The 26578-nt window shown below is 26.8% G+C and overlaps 1 protein-coding gene across 1 annotated transcript in view; it reads right to left on the bottom strand.

Moving 5' to 3' along the window:
* Window positions 1–26578, bottom strand: part of LOC136983338 (restin homolog) — a 92465-nt gene that overhangs the window by 47707 nt on the left and 18180 nt on the right. Inside the window, exons 3-5 of the mRNA XM_067280034.1 lie at window positions 21583–21647; window positions 15421–15603; window positions 15258–15353 (exon numbers count right to left, since the gene is read on the bottom strand). Coding sequence (XP_067136135.1) covers window positions 15258–15353; window positions 15421–15603; window positions 21583–21647 — 344 coding nt within the window. The remainder of the gene's footprint in view (window positions 1–15257; window positions 15354–15420; window positions 15604–21582; window positions 21648–26578) is intronic.

Here is a 26578-nt window from a genome sequence, read left to right as displayed (position 1 = left end):
ATAATCAGTAAAATTTGTCAGGGTGTCAAAACTTTCCATCCAGATAAAAAGTGTTCCTGATTAAAGTAAGTTTGGAACAGCTGATCTACTGAATAGTGCAACCAAATTAAAAAAAGTCATAACATTCTACACAAACCAGCTGGTATATCTTGGAAATCTGATACTAACATTTTACATACTACAGCCTTAGTTCTTGTTTAACTTCTCTGCCAAATACAGTTCAGCTGTGGCTAAATAGTACACACATTTGCTAATCAATACCCAACTACAAGCTTATTATCACTGGGACTATCCATTCTACCCCATTCAGTGCTCATTATCATCATCCCATGTCACATTACAAGGCATGTCTTAGGCTATGAACTAAGATTTTGAAGAACACTACTTTCCCAGTGCAAAGATGCTGACAAATTTACCCAGATCAGATTCAAATCATATTTTCTTTGTGAAAACCAGCAAAGGAATTGACTCACAAACCAAATACAGTGTAAGCAAAAACATCTTCTATAAAAATTTGTCTGGCATGCTTAATAGTTTTATTTATACTGTCCATCATTAGCATTACTGGCAAATGAAGAGAGAATCCTAGCTGTCAACTTTGATCACTTCTCTTTCTACATCAAAGGGACCCACCCAATAAACTCTAGTAGTACCCTTACCTCTCAAGTAAAACTGAACTGTCCAGGCAGAAAGCATAATCTTTGCCTAGTTTTCTTTCCTGATTAGATTAGGCCTATCTACCCACTAATATATTACATACAATATACATAATATATTTTTGCTGGAAAGAGTACAGGTGGTGTTGAGTTGCTTATTATATCTTCCTATCCTTACATATGAAATGTAATATAAATGTATTGATATGTATAATATAAGAACCTACATTGCATTAAACAATACAAAATGTGATTATAATGTTATATATATTTTCTGAATATGGAGTGATCAAATTAAAAGAATAAATTTTTGATGACTTTAAAAACTGCACATAATAAATTTAACAATGAGATTAAATTATAAATGTAAAAAAATTCTATCATATTGGATTCAAACTCAGATAATAATGCTCTTCTTGTAACACTAACTAATCATGCCATGCACATGTGAATGGCACTTCTGCATAGGTATTAATAGTTCTAGAAAAACTTTAATCATGATTTTCTCAAGAATGCCGGTCCTGCAGCTTGGTAAAGTTTAAGTACAAGTAAATACTACATGTCCACAAAATTTTGTCAAAACCAGTGATGACAACCTCCCTGGTTCCCCTCGTAAGCACATTTTCATGAAGCACTGAATCACAGAAAAACATTATAGATCTAATATGATTTGATTTATATTAGATCTATAATAAAACAAGCATACATAAGGTAAAAAAATTTTCAAGAAGACTAACTCACTAAGCTCACTGTGAATCTGCCTAGTTTTAAATCTATTGTTAAACAAATTAAAACAAATAACACGTTGCACGTGTTATTAACGAGAGATGCTCTCTATGGTGGGATTTTAAAGAAATTTTTTTTTTTTGAGCTTTTACCAGACAATTTAACAATCGATTCAAAAGTGTACTGCCATCGAGTAAACAAATTAAGTATCATCATCAAACAGAAAAGGCCAGAATTGGTCAACAAACAAAGTGTAGTGTTTTACCATGATAATGCCAATTTCACACAAGTTTGGTAACAGGTCAGAAACTGTTATAGCTTAGATGAGATGTGTTATCGCACCAACCATATTCGCCAGATCAGGCACACTCAGATTATTACTTGTTTACAAATTTTTTTTAACTGTAAGACATTTACTTGAAATGACAATGTCAAAAATCCCTCGGATCAGTTTTTTGTAAACAACAATCAAAATTTTTATGAATGAAATCATGCTACTACCAGAAACAATGACAACAGGTATTTGACCAAAATGGTCAATATATAATTCAATAAGATATTTATTTATTATAAGAATATTGCGTTTATTTTTCTATGAAAAAACTAAATTACTTTCCGAACAATCCAATACTATGACAGAAATAAATAAAAACCATATATTTCTGACATTAGATATCACATTCCTTGACAAACAAAACAAATCATCATATGTTAGAGAGATCCATTCCAAACATCCACAATACATGAAGTACTTATACTGGAAAATTCAATAAATATATAAAATCTGCACAAGAAATATATAGCACCTTTGAAAAATAAAGTACTTACTCTATCCACAGTTTTCTTTTCTACAGATATCATGCCATATATGCTAATCATTAGATCCTAATCACTTTTACATATTAATTAAAGAAAACAAATATTAAACATATCAATCACAAGCTTTTTAAAATGAAAGATACTTGCACTAACAAAACAAACATTTTAAAACAATTATTTTTGCAGCAAGCAGCACACTCAAACCACTTATAGATTATTATATAAAATCTAAATAAATTAATGTTCTAGCTTTTTGTTACTGCATAGACAGTCACAATTTGATATTAATGATATAATAATAAAATATTTCAGAAATAGTATTATTATAATAAAATTTAATTTTCAAATTTAAACTAATCAATATTGACTGATTTTAAACACTGTATTTTCATGTGGTAACACATAGTGGCACATAGCATATAAGTTTGGAAATTGCTAAATTAAAAAAAATCTTTACATAATTTGCATCCGTGTACATCCTGCACTTCTGAAATGGCAATGAAAATATGGCATTTACTAATATTCAAAGAAACTCTCTTATTTTTTAAGAAAAAAATCCATTTCCCTTTCATTAAAAATTCAATGTAAATATAATTATAAAATATGTGAAATGGAAAAAATAATAAAAGTAAAATATTTGGGAATGACTAACCTGTATAATTGTCATAATATTTGTTGCTACCAATTGCTAACACAAAGCATATTAGTACAGTATTAGATATAAACATTTATATTAGAAAGACTGAAGATTAACTAAAGTAAACAGTTAAGAAGTTCAACCAAATTCCAAAAAATTTTTAAATGTATCTGCTTAAAGGAAAGAATTAATTTAAATATGGTAAATATTTGTGTGCAAAGGATTTTTTAAATTTTATAAAGACATTCTTGGTGACTTCAGACAAAAGGAAAACTATTTAATAACTTCATAATAAATTACAAGCTGCAAAATTGGCAGATAAGCTTTGCCATTACATAATTATGTTGATTTCAAAGTAAAATTTCTACAAAACCTAAAGATTACCTACATATAAATTTTATTACTATATTTCTCTGATTGTAAGTGGCCATCAATTCTATGATGCAACCTAATTTTTAAACTGAATTTTAAGATTTTTTTTTATAGAGGAAAAAATAATCAAGTTTATTAATACAGTATTGATAAGTAACAGTAAGTTATAAAAGTAATGCAAACACTATTAAATAGGTAATTTTCTTCATTAATCTAAATCAGTAACAGATCATTCAATATATTCAATGCTGTATTATAATGTCATTTTGAAAGTATTTTAAAGATTAAAAAAAAGGAACTTTAAAATATTACCATCAAAGATCATTTGAACTGATGTGGTCATTAATATAGCACAAAAGATCTATTATTAATGGACAATTCCTCATATTGTCTACTCATGATGATTATGGATTGTTGTTTCAGACAATGTAAAATCCACCTCTCTTCATTAAAATACATTTAAAGAAGGCTTCTTAGAATCAAAGAAACACAGTATTTAAAAAATAAATAAGAATAAGTACCAGTATCATAATTTAATGTATAAAAACTTTAACTTAGTAATTCATATGTTAATACTATTATTCTATAATATTTCAGATTATACAAATTCTGATAATATAACACATTTTAAAACAAAATTTTATAGTTAAATATTGTAAAAATTATTCCTTTGTTGTTATTATTTAACTATTATTAAAAACAATTTAAAAGTAAAAAAAAAAATCTTGAAAAATATTAACAAATACACAACCAAAATATCACATATAATAATGTTTATTAAAAACAAAAATTACATATTTCAAAAAATTATAATTACATAAAACAATGTATCAAATAATTTCTACAGATTCTTATTTTAACACACAAGATATGAAATACAAAAAACTAACTATAATAATATGATATTGACAATAAGTATTTTATCTACATTAATTAAATCACAATACAGATTACAGATTATACATTACAATTACAACAGAATTACAATGTATATCAAGCAAAACTGGTGTGTATATAAATATTAGTGCAGGATGAAGTAACAACACAGTTCATCTGTTAATCATACTCACACACATCCTTTACATGAAATTACATCACAAAACATAACACATATATGTAAAAAAAAATTAACAAATGCATCATATTTTCATATTTAAATGGCTTAAAAATTTTAGTTTTGATCTCTCCAAATGAACTGACTATATAAAGTAAGGAGCATTCAAAATGTTGAAATTTAGATCACATACGACGTGGAATTCCACTGGCTAATTTTCGACAAATTCGTGGTTCCCTTAAAGAGCGTACATTGTTGTTTTCTGGCTTATATGTAGTTTCTGTGTTTTCATCTGTCAGTTTCAATGTGAAGGAAAAAAATTTATGATAATCTCAAAAGAAATTTAAAAATTTTTGCAATTAAGATGCATGCAAATAACTGAACATATATTAAAAAAACCATGGGTATTGTTTATTGCATGCATTTCTTATTTTCATGCTTATACAATTACATGCAAAATACAAATTTTAAAATATCAAAACTTAAATTACATTCAAAAAATTTTTAAATAACTATTTTAACTTAAATAAAAATTTCATAAATTAAAACTTCAAATAAAAAAAATTAAAAAATATTATGTAAATTATATTTAAAAATTATTCATAAATTTTTTGTTTTCCAAAATAATTTTCTTCAAACATCGCTTGCTTAATTTTGCAAATTTTCAATTCAAAATATCTGTTGCATTATATGTTTATTTAACAAAAAAAACAATTAAAAATGTATGGTATTAAAAAATATATTAAACATATAATACAATCAATAAAAAAATTTTTAAATTAATTCATTTTAATTAATTAATTTGATTAAAAATTTCATTTAATATATTTTATTTTTCAAAAATATTTTTTAAAACTTTATAATCATATGAATTAATGTCATTGGATGAAATATTTAAAAATTATATATTTTTAGTGTTGTAAATACTATATTTAGCATTAAAATAATCATAATCATAAAGTAAAGAAAAACTTCTTAATAACAAAATCATAATGCATGACAGTGTATTGACAAACAAATTAGAATAAATGATGATTCATTTCATTACTGCTAATCAAATCAATGCTTCATCAATCAAAGTGGAGAGAATTTTAGAATGGAATGTGGAAAAAACATACAAGATTACGGTTGAGTAATTTTTTTTAACCAAATAGCAGTTCTAATCAAACAATGTAATGCTATTTCTATCAAAACAGCAGAGAAATTTTTCTGTAAATGATGATAATGACTTACTAAAGAATTAATTTAAAATTCTATAGAAAGTGTCAGTTTTAGTTTTTTTTTCAAAAGTTTTTTTTGAAATTTAGTATCTACTGAATATTTTTTTAAATAAATTATTATATAAGATGATAGAAAGTTATGTTTTTAATTATGTTAATTAATATTCAAGTTATCTTGAAAGCATAAAGCATATTAACTATTTTGCAATAGATTACTTTTGTTAAAACACACAAATGCAAGGATATAATTAGGGATAAAATAACATACACACACACACAGATATATATATACATACATACCACATAAGCATTTGTACATATTTGCAAATTAAAAACAAAGTAAAAAATTCAAAATGTAATTATTATATTTTTAAACCAAAATGGTAAATTTTCTACAAATCTAATATTAAGAAAAACAGGGTATATATTTTTATAATGTTCAATATAATATGTAAATATAATTAAAACTTAAATTTTAAAAATGTCTCCATATGTTAATGTTGTTTACTTAGTATACTATTACTGACTGCTTCCTAAGCTAATTCTCTAATCTACAACAGTACTCTTAAAGTTAGACATCTTTTTCTGGATACATGACTTTTGAGATTAAATCCATACTGTTTCAAAGAAAAATGATATTAAAGTATTAGATTGACTAAGAACACCAAAGACTGTTTTAAAAGAGATTAACTCAATGTTGCATTCCACAATACAATATGTACAATAATCTATCTATTTTAATCCTCAGCATTTCAATTAGTTCTGAATAATTATAAATGATACATAATTAATTTATATAAATTCTGGTTAATTTACAATTCATATTATACAACGTACTATGAATTGGAAATATTTAAGAAAAACTACAAAGGCACGATTATATTTATAAATTCAAATGTAATCATATGCATATTTCTTCAGATCACTATTAACTATTAATAAAAATATTAACTTTATGCATATCTGAACATACATGTATAAACAACACTGAAGTACATGATATGATATGAAGAATTTAATTTATAGAATAATTGCATGTTGATACTTAAATAAAAATATTTCATATTAAATTTTAAATTATTAATAATACTATAAATTCTGTATTACAATTAGAAACTAATAGATGGCATACAAATAAATTTATTTAACTAAACATTTTTTAAAATTTTACTCTTTAATCTTGATATTTTAAGAATAAATCATATGACAATTCAACTGCATTATCACAATATGTAATGATCATTTACTATAATTTCATACAAAAATAAGCATGAAACTCTTTCACTAGAATATGTTATAAATTGACTGCATCATTGAAAATAATTTTAAATTCTATATTTTATTTTACAACAAAACCTTAATTGTTCTAAAGGTGGTATTGCTTTCAGCAATAAAAAGGTTTTAATTTATTGTTGTTTGTATCATTGAATATGCATGAAATTATTAACTTTAAAATTCCTGAACAAGAGAAACATATGTACTGTATATACAGGATGTCCCACTTAAATCATCAACTGAAACAAAACATTAGTGATGTAAGGTTTACAGGGAATTTTTATGAAACATTAAAGTGTGGTAAGTTTTATTGGAAATATTTAAACGTAAAGTATATGAAACCAATCCCAGAACTATATGAAAACCGAAGAAAAGAATTCTCAGAAGCATCAAGGATAAACATTAATACTTTATGCAAGTTTGTCTGAACATGATTTAATATACACAAAAGTGCATAGCTGTAAAAGGACATCACTTTCAGCATCATCTCTAAGTTTCTGTCTGTTTAAATAATATTCTAATGAGTGTCCTTTGTCCAAACTCATTTGTATTATTTCCAGTGAGTGGGACCAATCTTACATGAGACACACTGTATAATTCCATTAGGAAGCTGTAGTGTTTAGAGAAGCAAAGTTTAATGTTGAAAAATAATTCAAAATTGCTTATACAGTTGCTTTTCTTACATTCAATAAAAAACAAATTAACTTTATTTTTTGATTTACTTTCATGTATTGCATCAGCCTAAAGCAATGAGTTATTTTCAGACTATATTATAGTTTAATAATTAAGGTGCTTCCCATAAATATAAAGGCACTAATAGATTCTCATATAAAATCATTTACATGGAAAAATTTGCATATCCTATTTATATTTGGTTTATTTAAACCTTTAAAAATATATATTTAAATAGTAGTAATAATAATGTATTAAAACAGAAAATTTTAAATAATTAGCTTAAAGTTGACCATCTCAATATCAATCTTTTATATTTTTAAGCATCCAGAGGTCAACATTAATCTAGCAGAAACTACTAGAAATGACTGGAGTTGGTTAGAATCACTAATTTAACGATGAGCTGAGACAAACCCCAACGGACTTAGTGAAAGATGAGATTCTTGCTCTACGAAGAAAACTTACTTTGGTAAAAAAAATTAAAATCAGTCATCCACTGTAATCAACAACTTTATTAAACTTGGAGATCAATATGATCAAATGAAATCAATAGGATGTCCTTCAAAGATTACAAATAGAGAAAAACAAGTCATTGTTTACCAGATTGCCAATAACAAAACATTTCAGAAGTTAGCAGCAACACCAACTGTAATGGTGGGAAATCAACTATTGGAAGAGTTCTGCAGACATGCCTGTATCTTGTACATAAGTCAAAAAAATTTGCCCTATCACTAAAGCCCACTTACAAGGAAAAACATTTATAATGAGCCAAAGAAAAAATAAGCTGGACAGATGCGGAAACAAATCATCTGGAGCAGCAGTCAGCAACCTTTCTGACCTCATGGACCGCTAAACTCACAATTTTGAATCCTGTGGACCACTATCATGAATTTTTTTTAAATGATACAAAATCTGTAGAATAAAGATCATAAAAGTTCAATTTTATTATATTAATATAAAACTCACATCTTTAATTATAACAAATTAATGCAAGCCCACAGTTCATTGCTGCTTGTTTGAAATAAGTTTATGGATTCTTAGTGCTTTCCACGAAGAATGACAATCGCACTCATAATATTGTTTATTGTTCATTATCTATTGATAACAGTCACTTCGTATTTGGTTTTAAATTCAAATAAAAACCCCAAATGAGTGAAAAAAGCAACTAAGCATTTTGCATTTCTTTCATAACCATCAGCTGATCAATGTCCAAATTTCTCCATGGACCACCCAAATTTTCTCGTGGACCATCAATGGTCTGCAGACCACAGGTTGATGACCACTGATCTGGAGTGACAAGAAAAATTCAACCTTATGGTCCACATGGTTGGAGCATAAGGTTGAATTTTTGGTATTGCTCAGTTATGGTGTGAGGTAGCTTTAGTTGACAAGGAAAAACTCCACTTGCTTCTTTACAAGGGCATACAAAAGCAAATGATTTATCTGCACAAGTTGGTAAGCAATCTCTTGCCCTTTGCAGAACACATTGCTAGGAATTGATTGTTCTTTCAACAAGACAATATTCCCATTCACATAGCAAACTCTAGATTTGAATGTGTATCTAATGAGGTGCCTATTATTGATTAGTCAGCACTTTTTCCATTGGATTAATATCAGGAGAATCTTTTGGGGATTCTGTCTAGAGCTGTATATGAAAATGAGCAGAAATATAATAGTGTGGAGAAACTAAAACAAGCCATAATTTGTCACAGGGAGGAAATAAGTGCATCTGTTCTTCAAAAACTCACACAAATCAAATGTCAAAGCACATTTGCAAAATTATTTTAGTCAAAGGAGGCTTCATTAGATGTTAATTATATTTAATGTTAATTTAATATGTCATTAATTTTTTATTAAACAGTGTTATATGCCTTTATACTTTTGGGACAGTCAACTCTGATCATTCAAAATGTGTATACAAACAAACTATAGCAATCTGATCAATCTCTATCTGTGTATACAAACTCCATCTAGGATAAACCGAATCACAATCAAAGTAATTCGAACAGAGGGTAGGATTGTTTGGATCGGATAAAAAAGATGGTTAAAGTCAAACTTATAGTTGACAGCAAAGAAATATGTTTGTCAAGAATGAAAAGTACTGTAATTAAAACTTATAAATAGTAAGTAAAAACATCATTATTAAAATATCTGATAAACTGAGATGAAAAAATAAATATTTAGAGACAATATCCATAATAAAAAGAAAAACAAACAGTAAAATAAACAAAAAAACTTGACCTCAATTTACTTCTGGCCATTATAGATTATGTGGTACTAAGCAGGCTAAAGTCTGCCACTCTAAGATATGCATGCACTTGTCAGAAACCTATGGAATTCACTTTCAGCCCACATCCAGAAAAGGTTGATCATCACTGTCTTAGTGTGTGTCATGATCAATACAAAACTTTTTTTGTCATGTTAAAATACTCAGGTGAAATGACTGAACACCTTGTAGAGAAGTCTCATACAGTCATGAGACTTCTCTACAAGGTGTGTTTTATCACTCTTTTTTTTTTTTTTTTTGAAGGTTCCAGCTACCTTCCAATATTTTAACTAGACAAAAAACGTTTTGTGTTAGTCTTGAGACACTATAACTTTGTAATTCATACTAAGAAGTTATCTTTCACAGGATCTGGAAATGGATTGGACCCAAAATAGGATTTGTCCTGGCAGAAGATTGGGTTTCATAGCATTCAAACCAAGAAACAGTCCTCTACTGTTTACTATATTCCAGCACAATTGCATTTAGTAATTATACAGTGGAAGCAAAATATAGCTTGATGCAATGTTTATATCTATATATAGTCACCAAAATAGTCATTCAAAGAATAATCAAAGTGCTGTTATTAAATTTACTTTTATTTTAAATATTAATAGTTTATATATTTTGTGTTTTGCAAAATGTATTTTACAGTATAATTTAATAATTTCTATAATGTAATAATAAAATTACCTCATTTTGTAATCAATAAACTGTAATAATTGAACTGAACAACTGAAGCATTCATTTGCAATAGGTATCAATTTATAAATAATATTCAGTACAATACCTGATAAAAATTAAAATTTTTTCTAAAATCTGATAATATGATATTTATAAATTTATAGAAAAATAAATTAACGTTTCCTACAGATAAGACAAAAATATTTTTAAAATACATAAAATATGTTTTTTACCCCAACAAAACATTTTTAATCTAATATTTGAATCTTGATTTAATTTCCACTCCCCACAAATCAAGGCAGAAATTTATTCAAGTTAGGAATGGCTAGCTAGTTTTAAATTTTTATACAGTAAAAATATTTTTAAATATCTATATTTTCTTCTATAATTGTTATTAAAGTAGTTTATATCATAAATTCTAAAATACAAATGTATTGAAACATCCTTTAATAAGACTGATTAAAAGACTTGAGCATTTTAAAAACTTTTAAAGAAAATAATTAATTGTTTATTTAAAATAACCACTCTTAAATATAATTTAATATATAACCACTTATTACAATCATTTTAGCTTGTTTATAGAAATATCTTTAGATAGTACCCTTTCTCAACTAATAAACTAAATACTTTATGAGTAATTACATTTGTATTAACCACAGTACTACTACTTAAACCCTTAAAACAGTGAAATTTTAATCCTCAAATGTTTTTGGTCATCTTTATTGACCTTTTTCAAGAACTAAATCAAATTTGAATAGTAATGTTTTAGAACAGGGGGTCACCAAACTTTTTTCACAGCAGGCCAGATAACCGAGATAATGTCGAGCATGGGCCATATAACTATTCTGTTCAGTACAGCACACTGAATACACAATAAATAAAGACAATCAGCATATTTATTTACCAATACACAAACACAATCACTGCAGCAAGTTTGCAATCACTTCTGTTAAAAACTTCATTGCAGGTACTTACACAAAAAGTGCTCTGATATCCAAAGTCACAAAATGTTGCCAAATTTTTTATTTCACTGATTTATCTAAAAACTATATTACTGTCAGATGCAAATATCAGAGTGGACCAATTTTGGCACTTTACTTATGCTTATTTTAATTTTTTTACATAATAAATTTATCTACAACCTATGATATTTCCTTGTGATTATATTTTAGCTCATTTGTGGCACAGTGTGGCAATGGGCCAGATGAACTGACCTCACAGGCCATAGTTTGGTGAGCCCTGTTTTAGAACAACAGAAACTTAAATTAACATGCCAGACTTTTATGTTGATTATAAAAATATATATTATAATAAGCATACTTTAGACTTATAGAATAAGTATACTATACCACACAAAAACTTATATGTACTGTACTACTAAAAACTAGGATTATGTACAAAAAATATATATATTGTATATGTATAAAGTGTGGTACAATATGCCAAATGCCATGTAACTGATGTAATTTATTAAACAAATGGAATAGGCTATGTAAACAGAATGCTTTTTTTTAATTATTAATAAATAATATAAATAAACTGGAGATAAATAGGTGTCTGGTCAGAACCTCACAGGCAGCCAAATAGATTTTATAAAAAGTAAAGCAGGAATTCCTCAAAATGTAGCCCAATTTATTTTAAAGTAGCCCAAAAAGTAGTAATAGCCCAAATGTAATAGCCTAGAGCCCTACAAATATCTGCTACTTGTAGCCCAATCTTGCAGTCCCAAACCCAGCTGTATTTTATGAAATAAGAAAAAAAAGAAGGATAGTCCATATGTAACGTGACACTCAAAATGTATTACTGTAAAAGCAAAGACATATTGACCAGATCAGAGTTGTTCTTAATCTATTTTTCTCTTATAGTTTGGAGGCACTTCAATTTAACCGAAAGAGTGAACATATGCATATCACAGTTTGAACAGAATTTTCACTTTGAATTTCAAACTACCGAACATGTAAATCTCTGTCCCTGGCCAGGACAAATAGTATAGTTATGAACTAGTGATTTCGAACTATCCAAGTTTGAATTAACAAGGATTTCCTGTATCTGATTTGCTGCCTACTCCTTTATTGCTAGATTATTTTGCTTGGTTCCAGTCAACTGAGACAGAATCAGGGTTTCAAATCACACATGCTGATAAAGCAGTAATAAGATGGATCTTCCAAATGCTGTCTTTGTGTTTCTTTACTAACAATGAGGATAAAAGATCACTATCAGCAAGAATAAAAGAACACAAAATGCATTTTCTTGTATGATCTGTTCAGAAAAATCTATGCTCATCATTAAAGGATCTATCAGAAAAACAAGTGGCAATTAAACAACAACTAAAAACATTTGAGAATTAAAATTGACTGCATTTTACAGGTCTAACAAGGAGACGGCGAGATGTTGTCCTCTCTGATTCGAACTAAACTTGGCAAGCACATAGCTCTAAACACAAACAGTTCCTTATCCAAATAATAGGACCCACTTCTCAAGCATTTTTGAAAAACAGGCATCTGAAAATTCAGTGTTTAGCTGGTAAGTCTGAAAGCTCTATTTATTATAAGAATGGCAGTAGCCAAGTGGATAAGGTTGTAGATGCTGGAACTACTTGATATGGGCTCAATTCTAGGCAATTTCAGTTTTTATTTTATTTTATTTTTTTTAAAAGATGTAACATAGTTATTTTATTATTTCAGCATATCATTAGCATTCTTATTCCTCACATTTAGAGCTTATAAAATAAAATTTAAAATTGTCATGTCATTTCCTGTTTAGCAAAAATGAAGTTTCTGTAGATTTAACTCTCAAACCCATCTCATGTAGGTTCAGCATCTAGAACTTTATCTACTCAGCTACTGCCATTTTTATAATACATAGAACTTATAAACTAAACACTCAATTTTCAGAGGCCCATTTTTGGAAACACTTGAGAAGTGGGCCCTATTATTTGGACAAGGAACTATTTGTGTTTAAGGCTATGTGCTCATCAAGTTTTGTTCAAATTGGAGAAGACAATGTCTGGCCATCTTTTTATAAATAGCAGTGCTGTGGTATAAAGTAAATAGTTAAAACAATATTAAAAGCTTTTACATATAGTTGTAATGCAATATCTAAAGATGCTTATTCTATACCAAAAACATTTATAATAAATAATTATATTTAAAACATTTGTAAATTGGATATCTATATATAAAATATTATATAAATAAACTCTTGCTAAGCCATAAAAAAACAATTAAATTTACTAACAGATTAGTTTCCAATCAAAAATACGATCTTATCCACTTTATTTCTTAAATCACTTTTTTTGTAATTTAAGAGCAAAATTATTAAATCTGCTCATAATACATCAAAATATTAAAAATACTAGCAAGTAGGCCCAGCGTTGCTCGGGCAAAAGTAATGATAGCAAAGATTAAGATAATTATGTCATAGTCAACCTTACCCATTTTCACAGAATGCAAGAATTGGGTCCCCCTGTTTCCAGACTAATTAGGGAATTTTTAGATAGGTCTAAAAATATGTTTGATTTCCCACAAAAACGAAAAAAACTGCATCTGCATCTTCCATGTCGCTTTTTCTTAACAATTCCATTGTTGATGGAAGTGTTAAGCCTTAATCTTGTTGCTCTCCCCGTGGAGAGAAATTTCGAAAAAACCACCTTAGTGTATGTTCTCGTGACGTACCCTAACTGTGTACCAAATTTCAAACTTTCAACTCCTAACTGTTTGGGCTTTACTCTGATTTATTATCATCAACTCATCTCAATTATATATATAGATTTATTTTAATGGTTGAAGTAGAAAGGTAAGTGACAGAAATAATAATGATTTTCTTAATAAGAACACAGTTTAAAATGTTAAAATATATTTGAAATATTGTTAATATTTTTATTTTAAACATAAAAAAAATTTCATAAATTTATTGTCGATTAAATCAATTATTCTTCATTTTAATATTAAAAATACTTTACTTCTGTTTCATTACTACATAACTTTATAATAGACATTATTATGAAAATGAGATCAATATTTACATTACTATGTAATTACAATAGACTCTGCTTAATATAATCACATATATTATTGGATTGCTTAATGTTAACAGAATTAGAATGTCTATATAACATGCAGTAAATTAAATATATTGATTATAAGTAGTAGTGAAGTTTTACAAAAGTTTCAGTTATTGTTGTTAATCAGGTAAATACCTCTTGTGCCATCAGCCTCAAAATACGGCTCATAGCATGCAATCATTATATCTTAACTCAAGTTTTATATGTTAAATGTTAATCATATGAATTGATATTTGTTCTTATAGTAGAGTAAATTGCAGACGTTTCTTACTTCAATTATATGCTAACTGTTGTTGAAGGCATTAGCAATCTGACCATACTAATAATTACTGTACATGTTAATTAATAATAATAAATATTCAAGTTATACACTTCTAATTGTTTTAACATATAATTTTAATAGTCAATAAAACCAGATTTTTCACTAATTGCACTCTTTTTTTACTTAAACTGCTTAATGTTATCAGTATCAGTGAGTACCAAGTGATTACAATAAGCAGATTCTATTTTATATAAAAATGATAATAGTAATTTTTAGAACTAGTATTTTCTTATTAAGAATTTTAAAAATTTATTGGATGTATTTATTAATGATTTTTATAACAACAGATACACAAAACTGATTTCATAGAAATAAACATGTAAACAGAGAACAATGAATTATATAAAAAATTATTATGTAGTGTAGTATTGTAGTAATAATTTTTTTAAATTAATAATAAATATTTAAAAAAATATCTGTTTTTAAAATTTTGTGAAAGTAAATATAATCAATATTTTTATAATTTAATAAGAATCAAGTTTCTAAATGCTTACCCTTTTTCAATGTTCTTTTCATTGTTTGGGATGACATTTTATTAGGCTTCTTCTCCATTAATTGTTTATTTTGCTTGGACAAATTAGGTTTATTACCTTAAACAGAAAGGAAAAAATTAAATGCTTTATAATGCAATATTTATATACACTTACTTTTAAATACCTGAAATGTTCTGAAAAGTTTGAAAATTTTGTGATATATTCCCAGATGATGGCCTAGAAATATGTGAGTTATGAGAAATAATTGATATAGTAGAACTTTCACTTTTCGGAAGAGAAGATATAGAATGTGATGATGAAACTGCAGAACGCTTCTTTTGTTTTAGTGTATGATTTTCATTTTTATCTAAAATATTAAAATTTAATAACCTCATTTTTTATTAACATTATTTTTGTTAAAAATTAAATATAAAAATGAAAATAAAAATACTTAATTCTGAATAAAAAACAAAAATTAACTAATTTAAATAGTAACTAAAAATTGAAATTATTCAAAATTCAAAGCATACTTCAAACTTAGTTTGAAGTTAATCATAAATGTGTTATTATTAATATAACTAGATAAATGTAATAAGATTTTAATGAATTTTATTTCAATAAATATACTGAAATAATGGATATAAATTGCTGTTTAAATGACAAAAAATAAGTTATAAGTCACAGTGTGACCCCAATTTCTGAGCACTCAATATATGAGAATTTAAATTACAAGTACTGATTGATTTTTATGAGAATAAAATGTTCTGATCACAAGTGCAGTGAGATTGAAATTCTTGCACACACTGATTAGATGAATTGTAGGTTCCAGTTTACATTTTCACACTGTATTCATTTCTCAGGAAAAGTGCCATTCATTTGAATGAGTCTATGCAGTTTAGTAAACTACCTCTAAATTATGCAGAGGCTGCAGAAAGCTTTTGTTTTAATGTATAATGATTTTTGTTTTATCTAAAATATTAAAATTTAATAATTCCATTTTCTTGAATCAATATGAGATTGATCAAGTATTTCCCCATGTGCAAATATAGAATATTGCTATCACTCAATTGTTCCTTGACGAAAAAAACCTTCAGAAAAATATGCCTGAACACTAATTCACAAAAAGTATAGAAATATTTATACTACTAAGTACTGCTTACTCCAAGCAAGAACAGAGGTTTGTTTACATACTATTGTGATTATTATTTTTCTCAGAACTCTACAGACTAATATTGCAGAAGTTCTTTGTAATTTCAAAGAAAGCTTCAGCAACATTATATCAAAACAAACTATGATGGATTCTATAGATACAAATTGATAGCATAGTTAAAAAAGACCTTTCAACTGTAAAGGAATTCTTTATGGAGGATGGAATAGTATTATCGGAGAAAATAAAAGCAGCTCTGTTGCTAGGAAACACAAACAAATACTTTATTATGCAAGACAAAGTTGCAACGTTCATTTTGTTTAAAAAAATTTGTTCTAATTATACCACTGTTTGAATTTATTAGATTAAACCTGAGGATGACTGTTTAAGACAGATGAAAATATTAGTTTGTCTATTAAAGTGTATGTTTTGTTGGATTTTTTTTGGTGTTGGTCTGTTAATTTGTACTTCATCCAGTTTTACAAGGTATTTGTTATATGATCGTTCATTTAAAATTACTATTCCTTAATTAGGGATGCACAACCTTTTCTAAAGAAGAGCCAGGTTAGGATTAAGTTTACTGACCAGGGGGCTGGACCATTTTACAACCCTCTTTGTTGATACAAGGAATCCAATTACTTTACCACTGGCAGTGTTGATAATCATGGGAAGTTTATGACTTGACATGGTTTAAAATAATTATTAAATCCAAAACTTTTTAGTGCAATTGGCTTCCTTTTAGTTGTATGACTATTCCAGCTATTAATTTTCTTGGTCCAATGTAATAATTAAAAATTTTGGTGTGAAAAAAATTTTTTTCTATTGTTAGTCCATGGAGAGACTTTGTTGTAAATAAAATGTTGTTGTAAATATAAATAAATAAAGTTGTTGTTGTAAATAATTGGTTGTTATAGCTTTTGTACATTCCTTTTTTAACTCTGATCAGTATTTTCTAGTTTGAATGACATTAAGTTGACGAATAAGATCTTTTCAGAAAAAATTAATTCAAATTCGACTATACTAATCAGAATCTAGAATGTAAACAAATGCTAAAAAAATCATTATTTTCATGATTTTTCAGCACCATTTTCACTTATTTTTTATGTTATTTGATGCTATTTAAACAAATAAGCAAGTTTTCTGAAGCATAAAATTGAAAATTTCCCACCAAAATAGAAACTTCCTGATAACATCAGAAATGACGTTCTAACATCATTTTATTCTATTTGATTCTTCTAAAAATAATTATAACACTGTGTATTAGACTTAAAATATTCATATCTAAACCAGAAAGTGTGTTAGCTAGAAATAGAAGAACTTCAACCCCCATTTCTCATCTCAGGGAAAGGCATAAAACAGTTGAGTGCTAATGACTTTGTGAAAGGGAAAAAGTTCCATACTTAGAAACTTTGAAAGAAGGGATTTGGCCTATACTGTCCACAGCCGCATAAACACTGAAAGGTGGCCGTATGTGGCCCCCGGGCCGCAGGTACTGCCTTAATGTATCAGAGCTGAAGTTGAGTCAAACAGTCTTAACATTTCTCAAAATAAAAATATTTCAATTTTCTTAATTAGCAGAAGTATGAATTTTTCATTTGTTTATCTCTACATTAGAAACCATTCTATCAGTGAGTTGTGTATCAGACATAATAATAATCATTATCAACAGAAACTGTTTCCAAAAATTCTAACTATAGAATTTAACCAAAAATTCTACAAAATAAAGGTTGACTTTTAGAACAAAACTTTTTTCTACGCATTAATTTTTTATTTCATATTTAACTGATTGTGTATATTTCTATAATTAATGACTTTATAAACAAGTACATCCATATCATCATGTAATAAACTTTAAAATTAGTTTTGGAAAGTTTGTACAAGAATTTTTTAAAAATTTGATAAATATATTTTGATATTTTGTAAGGTATTTGCAATAAGCATCCATTTAATCTATGGAAAAAGCTACAGAAAAATTTACAGAAATCCTTAATTCTTGTAAATATGATTTCCTTATTATGAAAATTAATAAGGAAGTCAAATACTGTATATTAAAGTGTTGCTGCTGGAAAAAGTGTGAATGGTTTCATTTGTTTTAATATATTATTTTCTAAATATATTTTAATTTCACAATTCTTTTTTTAAAAGTCTCTAGAAAAAATAAAAATAGTTATTTAAATGAAAATAAATTTATTAGAAAAAATAATTTTTGAAAAATTTTTCTTTCAGTAAACTGCAATATTTGAATATGTATATGCATATTTGTATGTTAATTGAATATTCATATAAATAATCCGTTTTCAGAAATTTATTTTATCATCTATTTTAAACAAATAAAATACTATATATGAATTGATCATTTGTTTGATCTAAACTTGCAAAACTTATTCTTAGATTCCAAAATAGCAGCAGTTGAACTTCATCTTTGAGGATAGAAATCCTATTGTTTGGTTGTAAATTGCTTGGTTTAAGTATAAATTGTATGAAATTGATTAAACAACCTTCAGATCAAAGAACATTAATTATACTAAATTCAAAAGATAATGTAAACTTGATTACTAAAATTTTCTATATTTAATTTTTAAAACAAAAGCATTGCTTATACAGTGGGTGATTGGTTAACAAATATAATCTGTTTCAAGACAATGTTCGCTATCCAAATTGTTTGTTAATGGATTATCAATTTACCATAGATTTTGTGGGAACTTGATTAATTTGTTCTGGAGACCCCAAAAAATAAATGAAAATTTATATACTTTTTTACTATGTTTATTAACTAAAAGCAATCTCTCCATTTTTTCATGAATGGCATATCTTTGTTTCTCAAATGTGATTTTTGTTACTTCTTTATCTGCTAGTGTCTTTTTGATTATATCTTTCTTAGCTAAGATTGTATCTACTGTAGACCTGTTTAAATTATCTGCCTACAATATCATACATCATCTCCCACTCTCTACCTTGGCTATTATCTCTTGCTTAGTTTATATAGTGAACACAGTTCTTGACACTCCATTCTTTTTAGGCCCTATAATATTATCAGTTTTTACAATAAAAAAGTTTAGAAAAGCACTTAATTTCTCTGAATTTTTGTAACTAGTGCAAAAAAGATTATGTATACAACTGTGAAAGTTCCATTCCATAAACCACGTATAAAAGCCACTAAAATATAGTTTTACAAATCTTAAACGCAGAATCACTTCTTCTTGTGTTTGTTCTGTCAGGTATTCATTACCCAAACATGTTTGTTGTCTAAACATAAAAATCTTTCACGAAAGTGTTCGTTGTCCGATTTGTTCACAGTCTGAACTGTTTGTTAACTGATCACCTACTGTACTTGAAAATATTTATTCAATTAGTTATAATAAATTTAAATATCTATATTTTCTTATACATAACTGAAATTAATTTCTTAATATATAAGTTCATATATACTAAAATTTTAGTAATAAATATATTAAGCTAGTAATAAGCTTCTTATTCATGTTTAAATCCAAAAGCAAAGTTCTGTTAAATTTATAATAATAATAATTACTATAATATAGTAGTTCTCAAACACCTTCTAAGTGGAGTAAGAGAGAGACTACAGGTTCAGAAGAATTTTTTAATACAACTTTTCCATTACATACTATCTCCATTGGTTTCATTACATTAAAAATACCTGCAATGTGTTTGTTTATTTCATTAACATTGTTGAATAATTAGTTATGATTATCCCTACAATATAGTCATCTTCAAAATTTGATTTCATTTAGTACATACGCTATTTTACTTTTTTTGTTTTGTTTGAAATGTAGTTGTTTACTAACAAAACACTAACAAGAGAGAGTTTTCTCATATCAGTTTTATATTTTAATGAAATATATTCATTTTATAGAGAAGGAAAGAAAGATCTGTGTTTTTCTTTTGTCAGGTCAGCCATTCACAAGAAATAATGTTCTAATGTAATTCTTATAGAAATATAGCACTGATGGTACAATTGTAGCATTGTGTTGGACTAGGCATATATATAACCAAGTATATGCTCTTATTTTTAAACATGCTAATATATGCATGGCAGAAGATGTAGTGTTTTCTGTAATACATCCTAAGTTTTCTAATATTATCAACATTAATTTTACATTTTCCAAAACAAAGTATTCATTAGAAGATTTTGATGGAAATACTTTAATTTCAATTAGTTATATATTGCTCAATTAGTCAGTCTTAAAAACTATTTTTCCTTTACATTTACATTAAACAATGAGCAATTATTTATTGTGATATTGTCATAATGATGGGTAGCAATTTTTAATTTATTTAACTTAAAATATATGCTCTCCACTTCAAATTATTAATAGTAATGGCTTACCCCTGTACATCATACTTTTCCTTTAACAATAGAATTGTGCTGGTCATCTAACACCTTCCAGGAGAAAATTTTTGAATTGAAATAACATGGCTTCCAGTTTGCAGTGGAAGTTTGTACATAGTTAATCAGGGCCTCCTGTCCAAGGTTTCCATATCTGGTCTCATCTTCATCTATCTAACTCCGTTAAAGATTAATAAAAGACATAAATTTCCACTGTTGTCTGTCTAAGTCTACAATTTTTTCAAATTGAAACCCAATAAAAAGGTAAAAACCTCAAGCAAAACCAATCCAAACATATTTCCAGTCTGGCTACAAAGCTATCAGTGCTATGTTTCTATATGAATTACATTAGAACATTCACAACCCTATTTCTCAAAACACAGCTGTTTTGAGAAATAGGGAAAATCTGACAAGTAAAAAAAAAAACATGGGTCTTCTTATTTTCCTATTCTATCGAATGATATATGTTTTATTAAAATGTAAGACTGGCATGAAAAAACCCTTCCTTGTAAGAAATTTTTAGTTTTATTAGAATATAATGCATCATAATAAAATTATAGATCAACATGCTTTTACAAAAAACAGGGATATAGTGGCTCTTTAAAAGTTTGAGAGACACTACTACAATATCTAATTAACAAATATTTATTTAAAATGTAATTAAAAATAGTTAAATTTTAAAATGTAATTTCCAATTTTAATATATTACTGATGGGCAGCTAGATATTAATTCAGTTATATACTTTGTATTCATTTATAAAATTGAATAATTTACATATCTAACATATACAAATAAAAAATATTTAAATATATTCCATTTATTATATATTAATGCAAATATAAAATTCACTTACTTAAAGATTGCATGTTTTCTCTATCTTGAAGATCTGTATTTATATTTTCAGTTGGTGAAAGAATTCTAAAAATAAAAAAAAAAGTAATATTTTAGTTTATTTTTATTTAAAAAAATAGTTGTTATAAAGTCATCTCTCTGCTATAGCATGTATGTTTTTTTCAATTTCAGAAATGCATGCTCTATTGTCAACTTTACATATTATAGATTTTCAAAACTGGACAGCCTTTAAAATTTATCTTCTGAATAGTCTACATCAAACCCCAGGAAGATATTATATAAAGAAATGTTCATTAATTTGAATTTTTTCAAATACATGAAATATAAAACAAAGCCATCCTCTATCCAAATATTTCAAGAAAATTGTTGAAAAAATTTGCAACGAATGATTTAAATACAAAACCAAATCTGACAATAAATTTCAAAATTATATCTATATTACTGATGTAATTCAGAACATATAGATGAGAAAAACTACTATTTTTTTTTCTAAGTATCAAATCTGGTGTAAATAAAAAGATTACGGTTATTTCATAAATTTACCTTTTTTATATTTTATTCAACTTCTGCATACAAGATTTTCTTCAAGTTTTGTTTCTATTCACCCCATTTTATAGTAAGCTTTAGAAAAGCTTTTACTTTAGAATAAAACATTATATAAATAACAAAAACCTTACAACATAAAAGTATAGGATGATTCAGCACCTGCAGAGAGAATCAATGGACCAAACTTTGTTAAATTTAGTTTGCACATGTTTCAGACCTTGGGAAGAGCTTTATGAAGGAAAAAAAAAATCACCTTAGGGATTATTTTTAGAATGTAGAATCCATGTCAGATTTACAAAAACATTCATAGTGAACCACAATTAGCACATTTAATTACTGACAATTTTAATGACCAACAATCAGTGTGAACAAAACTGAAATAAAACAATGCTGCTAAAGAGGTATCCACAGGTTGTCAGTGTCAATCAGAGGATGTGTTCAAAGTGGTAGCCATGGTTAAAAACCAATAACTTATCTGATAATGCAAAATTCTTAACTGAAGCATAAAAGTGATCTGATGAAATTTTGTCATATGTACTGCAACTAAAACTTACAATTATAATTTTCATTAAAATTGTCAATAATTAAATGTGTCTGAATAAGCTAATTACAGTTGACTATAAATGTTTTTGCAAAACTAACTGACATGGGCTACACGCAGCACCTATAGTGATGATTTCAGAATATTTTTTCCCCTCCCCATAAAGTTGTTCCCTATGTATAAACCAAATTTAACAAAGTTTTGTCCATTGGTTCTCTCTGTAGAAAATGCTGAATAGAGTAACTTTAATTTGATTCACCTTGTAGAATAAATAAAAAATGTTAACGAAACTAGTAATATTTAGACTTATATAATTTATTCAAAAACAAGGAGGAGGAAGAAGACAATAGTGCCATGCAAGTGATATAATGTTATGTGATAGTGATATAATGTTTAATGGTATCATAAAATACCAAAATTTTTTAAGATCTGCAGGAGCCATACAAATCATCCATGTATGAATAATGTGGTTCTTGCTAATCTTAAAAATTCAATCACTGAATATAACAGTCATGCTTTAACCAGTTTGGAAAAGAAAAGAAAAATTCTGTAACTCATAGAAGGAAAAAATAATTATCAAGAAACATGCATTTACATAAATATTAAGTTAAAAAAATTATAACCCCAAGTGAAACATTACAGATTTTGGTCTGGCAATTAATGTGTTAAGCTAGGCATTGGAAATAATAATGGTAATGAAAAATTCACTTGATAGTATTATCTATGGTGGATGACATTTTCCACAAGTTAAATATATCAATTTTGCCAGACAGACAATTTGTTGTGCACCATACCAAAACGTTCACCTGTGGCCACTTATTAATTACCATTAGGAATAGCATATGTCATCCAGAATTACAACATGGCTCAAAATAAGACACCCAATTTTATCAATTTGGATAAGTTAGAATTACATCACATACTTCAAATTTGGAACAATGTTAATCATCATTCGATGACAATCTTCGCAAAAAATGTTGGGAGAAGGAATTTTATAGTTCAATAAAGCATGCATAATTTTAAGATAAAATCAATTTGTTTCATTATTACTTCTATCATTTTTGACAGGTTTATGCTCACCATTAGGCTTTCATTAAAAAAAAATTACACGTTTTACCAAACAATTGATTGGTTTCATTTCTTTTTTTGATAAGTTACAAACAAGACACTATATTCTGCAGAAATAGCATACATGACTGATGTTTCTAAAGATGAATTTTCATAATCTTCAACCAACTAAACAATTTATTGTTGTTTTATCCAGAAAACATTCTCAAAATAGTGAATAATTAAAATAAATACTTCTGAAATTTTTAATTACAAAACAGATCATCTGTCTAGCTCCTTTTTTATTAATTTTTCTGAGACAAATAAAAATTTACATTTATTAATTTTGATTATTATAAGTTGAATGCGTTCTATGAAAGTCAAATTATAAATAGAAATTTTAAAAGAAAAAGATTTAAATAAGGTAACACTAGATAGGTTGGAGGTAATGCAATTTGGCAGTTTGCTATGTTTACACAGTTACAATTTTGTATTCTTTAAAACTTTCATTTGTAAAAAAACTAAGCAAAAATCTGATCTGTAGTGATCTAAAAATGTGTGCTGTTTAAAAATTATTTTTTCTCCAAAGATGTATTTTTTTCACATTTCAATTCTATTTTTCCTTAAAACTTAGCCATAAATCTATTCCTTACATGCTTGAAGTCAATATAAGTTTGAAAATCTATATAGATAAGTAACCTAAATTATTTTATCATCCAGATAATTTATTAATTTGCATCAAGCTACTATTAGATATAAAAATTATTTTTCCAGTCATATTAATTATTATAATAATAATGTTGCAAATGTCATGCTCAGCTGATACTAGTGCCAAGTGCTATACCAGACTAAAGACAAGACATAACTGCCCAAACAATTGTAACATTAAGCTTCTGTGTTATTGGTGTAAGTATCCATGTCCAGAAACAATGTGATGTGCGTTCAATACTGTGGCTTTCTTGTGTGTCATGTATATGTTTTTATTAAGGTTTAATGTTTCTAGACTTTTGTGTATGCATGTGGTATAAGACCAGTAGAAGAGAGAACAGGTACTGTACAATAAATACCTTATCCATCCTCCACAGCTATCTTATTTCTTGGACAAGTGGAATGTACTTTATTTTTTCAGTTTGAGCATTTTTCATGTTTTGTGTATTTGGAATGGAAATGTCTATTATATAAGCAATCTTATTGTATTTATCAATGAGAGTGATGTCAGGTCAATTTTGATTATTTTAAGAAATTTCAATTTTTCTTTTTGGCTCTGGAAACTATGGTAACTGTAGAACTACATGTTATAAAACATGCAACTCTATTGTTTAACTTTCATACATATTTTTATGTACACATTATATCTGATAGTTTGAGACCTTATTTTTATTCATATAATACTATTAAAATACTTTCATTTTATAAAAACTAGTTTGTGTTTAACTGATCTCAAAAATTTGTTGACAGATCTAACATTTTATTATTTTTCTTCTGCTTCTTGAAGATCACAGAGTTTCCTTCTTTAGGAAAAATAATACAGCAGCAATGGAACTTTTATTTGTTAAGAAAATATTGAAATCAAATTCTCATAACAATTAATGTATTCACTGAAATGATATTATTGACAGAAATGATTACACTGGCAAACAATTATCATATTCTTTTATAATATATTTTCATATTATTTATATTTTTCATGATGCTTGTTTACATTTTTTTTACACTTATATCCAAAAAATGTTATGTAAAAGTTAAGCATGATAGACATTTTGTCTATCATGCTTAATTTGTGTGTAATGTTTTGAAATATGTAATAGTGCATATAAAGCTGATGTATTTGTAATAATATGGAAGTGCTTCTGGCACATTTGTGAAGACTTGAAAGTGGTTGCTATTTTATTTGCTTGCAGCTTGGATAAATAAAGTACTATTGTTTTCACTGAGTGGGATAGCAAAAACAAAAAAAAAAAAAAATCACCATGTTTAAAAACTGACTAAAATTAGAATCATTTATCCAGGAATAAAACTCCTACACAAGTTATCAGTTTGTTGTATTGAACATCAAATTTCCTTTGCAAAAATTTTGTCAAGGCAATGGGTCTAATTGGTGCTGCATTTATGTACTGTACAGTACTTAGCATCGTTTAATTTCCAAAACTGAACAATGATAAGTATATTTATAGATCCTCAAATATAAGAGTTAATAAATAAACAATTTTAAAAATAGCTTACTGACGTGGACCCTCATGCATAGCAATCTTTCAAAAATATTACATGAAACTTTCAGAAAATCTTAAGACTGAAAACTTCTGTGAAATAATGTATGAACTAAAGTTATACAAATACTGGGTTGTAATGTAAGTATTCTAGATATTACTACCAGTCACTCCAGAGACATTTTCTAAGCAAAATTAAAAATAGTTACATTTTAGATAATGAAAATGAGCTAAGTGTCATTTTAGAATTTTATAAAATTATGGCATGTCATTCAAGCTTTACCTGGTGCATAAAAACTAAACACGCATTTGAATTAAGAATGGAAAAATCATTGATTCACAAAATACCATGAATGCAACAGAAATCACAATCATTTTGTTGTTCATTGTTGTTATTTTAATTGCAAACAGAAAAACTGATTTTTAACTAAAAATTCAGCATATTTATACTTCCTGGCCTCCAGCAAATATCTATGTTTAGTGTGTAAAAATAGACATTACAAATATTTGTTTTTTTTGTTAATATTTGATGCAGTTGAAACAAACAACAGATTACCAATCATTATTAAATAAGTTCCATTGCATTATTTAAACTAAAAATTAGGTTACATAGACTAGATTATTATTCCCCTGACCTAATTTATGATCTAGTTTTA

The sequence above is a fragment of the Centruroides vittatus genome, unplaced genomic scaffold (genome assembly GCF_030686945.1).
Source record: "Centruroides vittatus isolate TY-2023 unplaced genomic scaffold, ASM3068694v2 contig_880, whole genome shotgun sequence".
NCBI lineage: Eukaryota > Metazoa > Arthropoda > Arachnida > Scorpiones > Buthidae > Centruroides > Centruroides vittatus.
The sequence above is the reverse complement of the archived record's forward strand: the minus strand, read 5'-3'. Positions and strand labels throughout refer to the sequence as shown.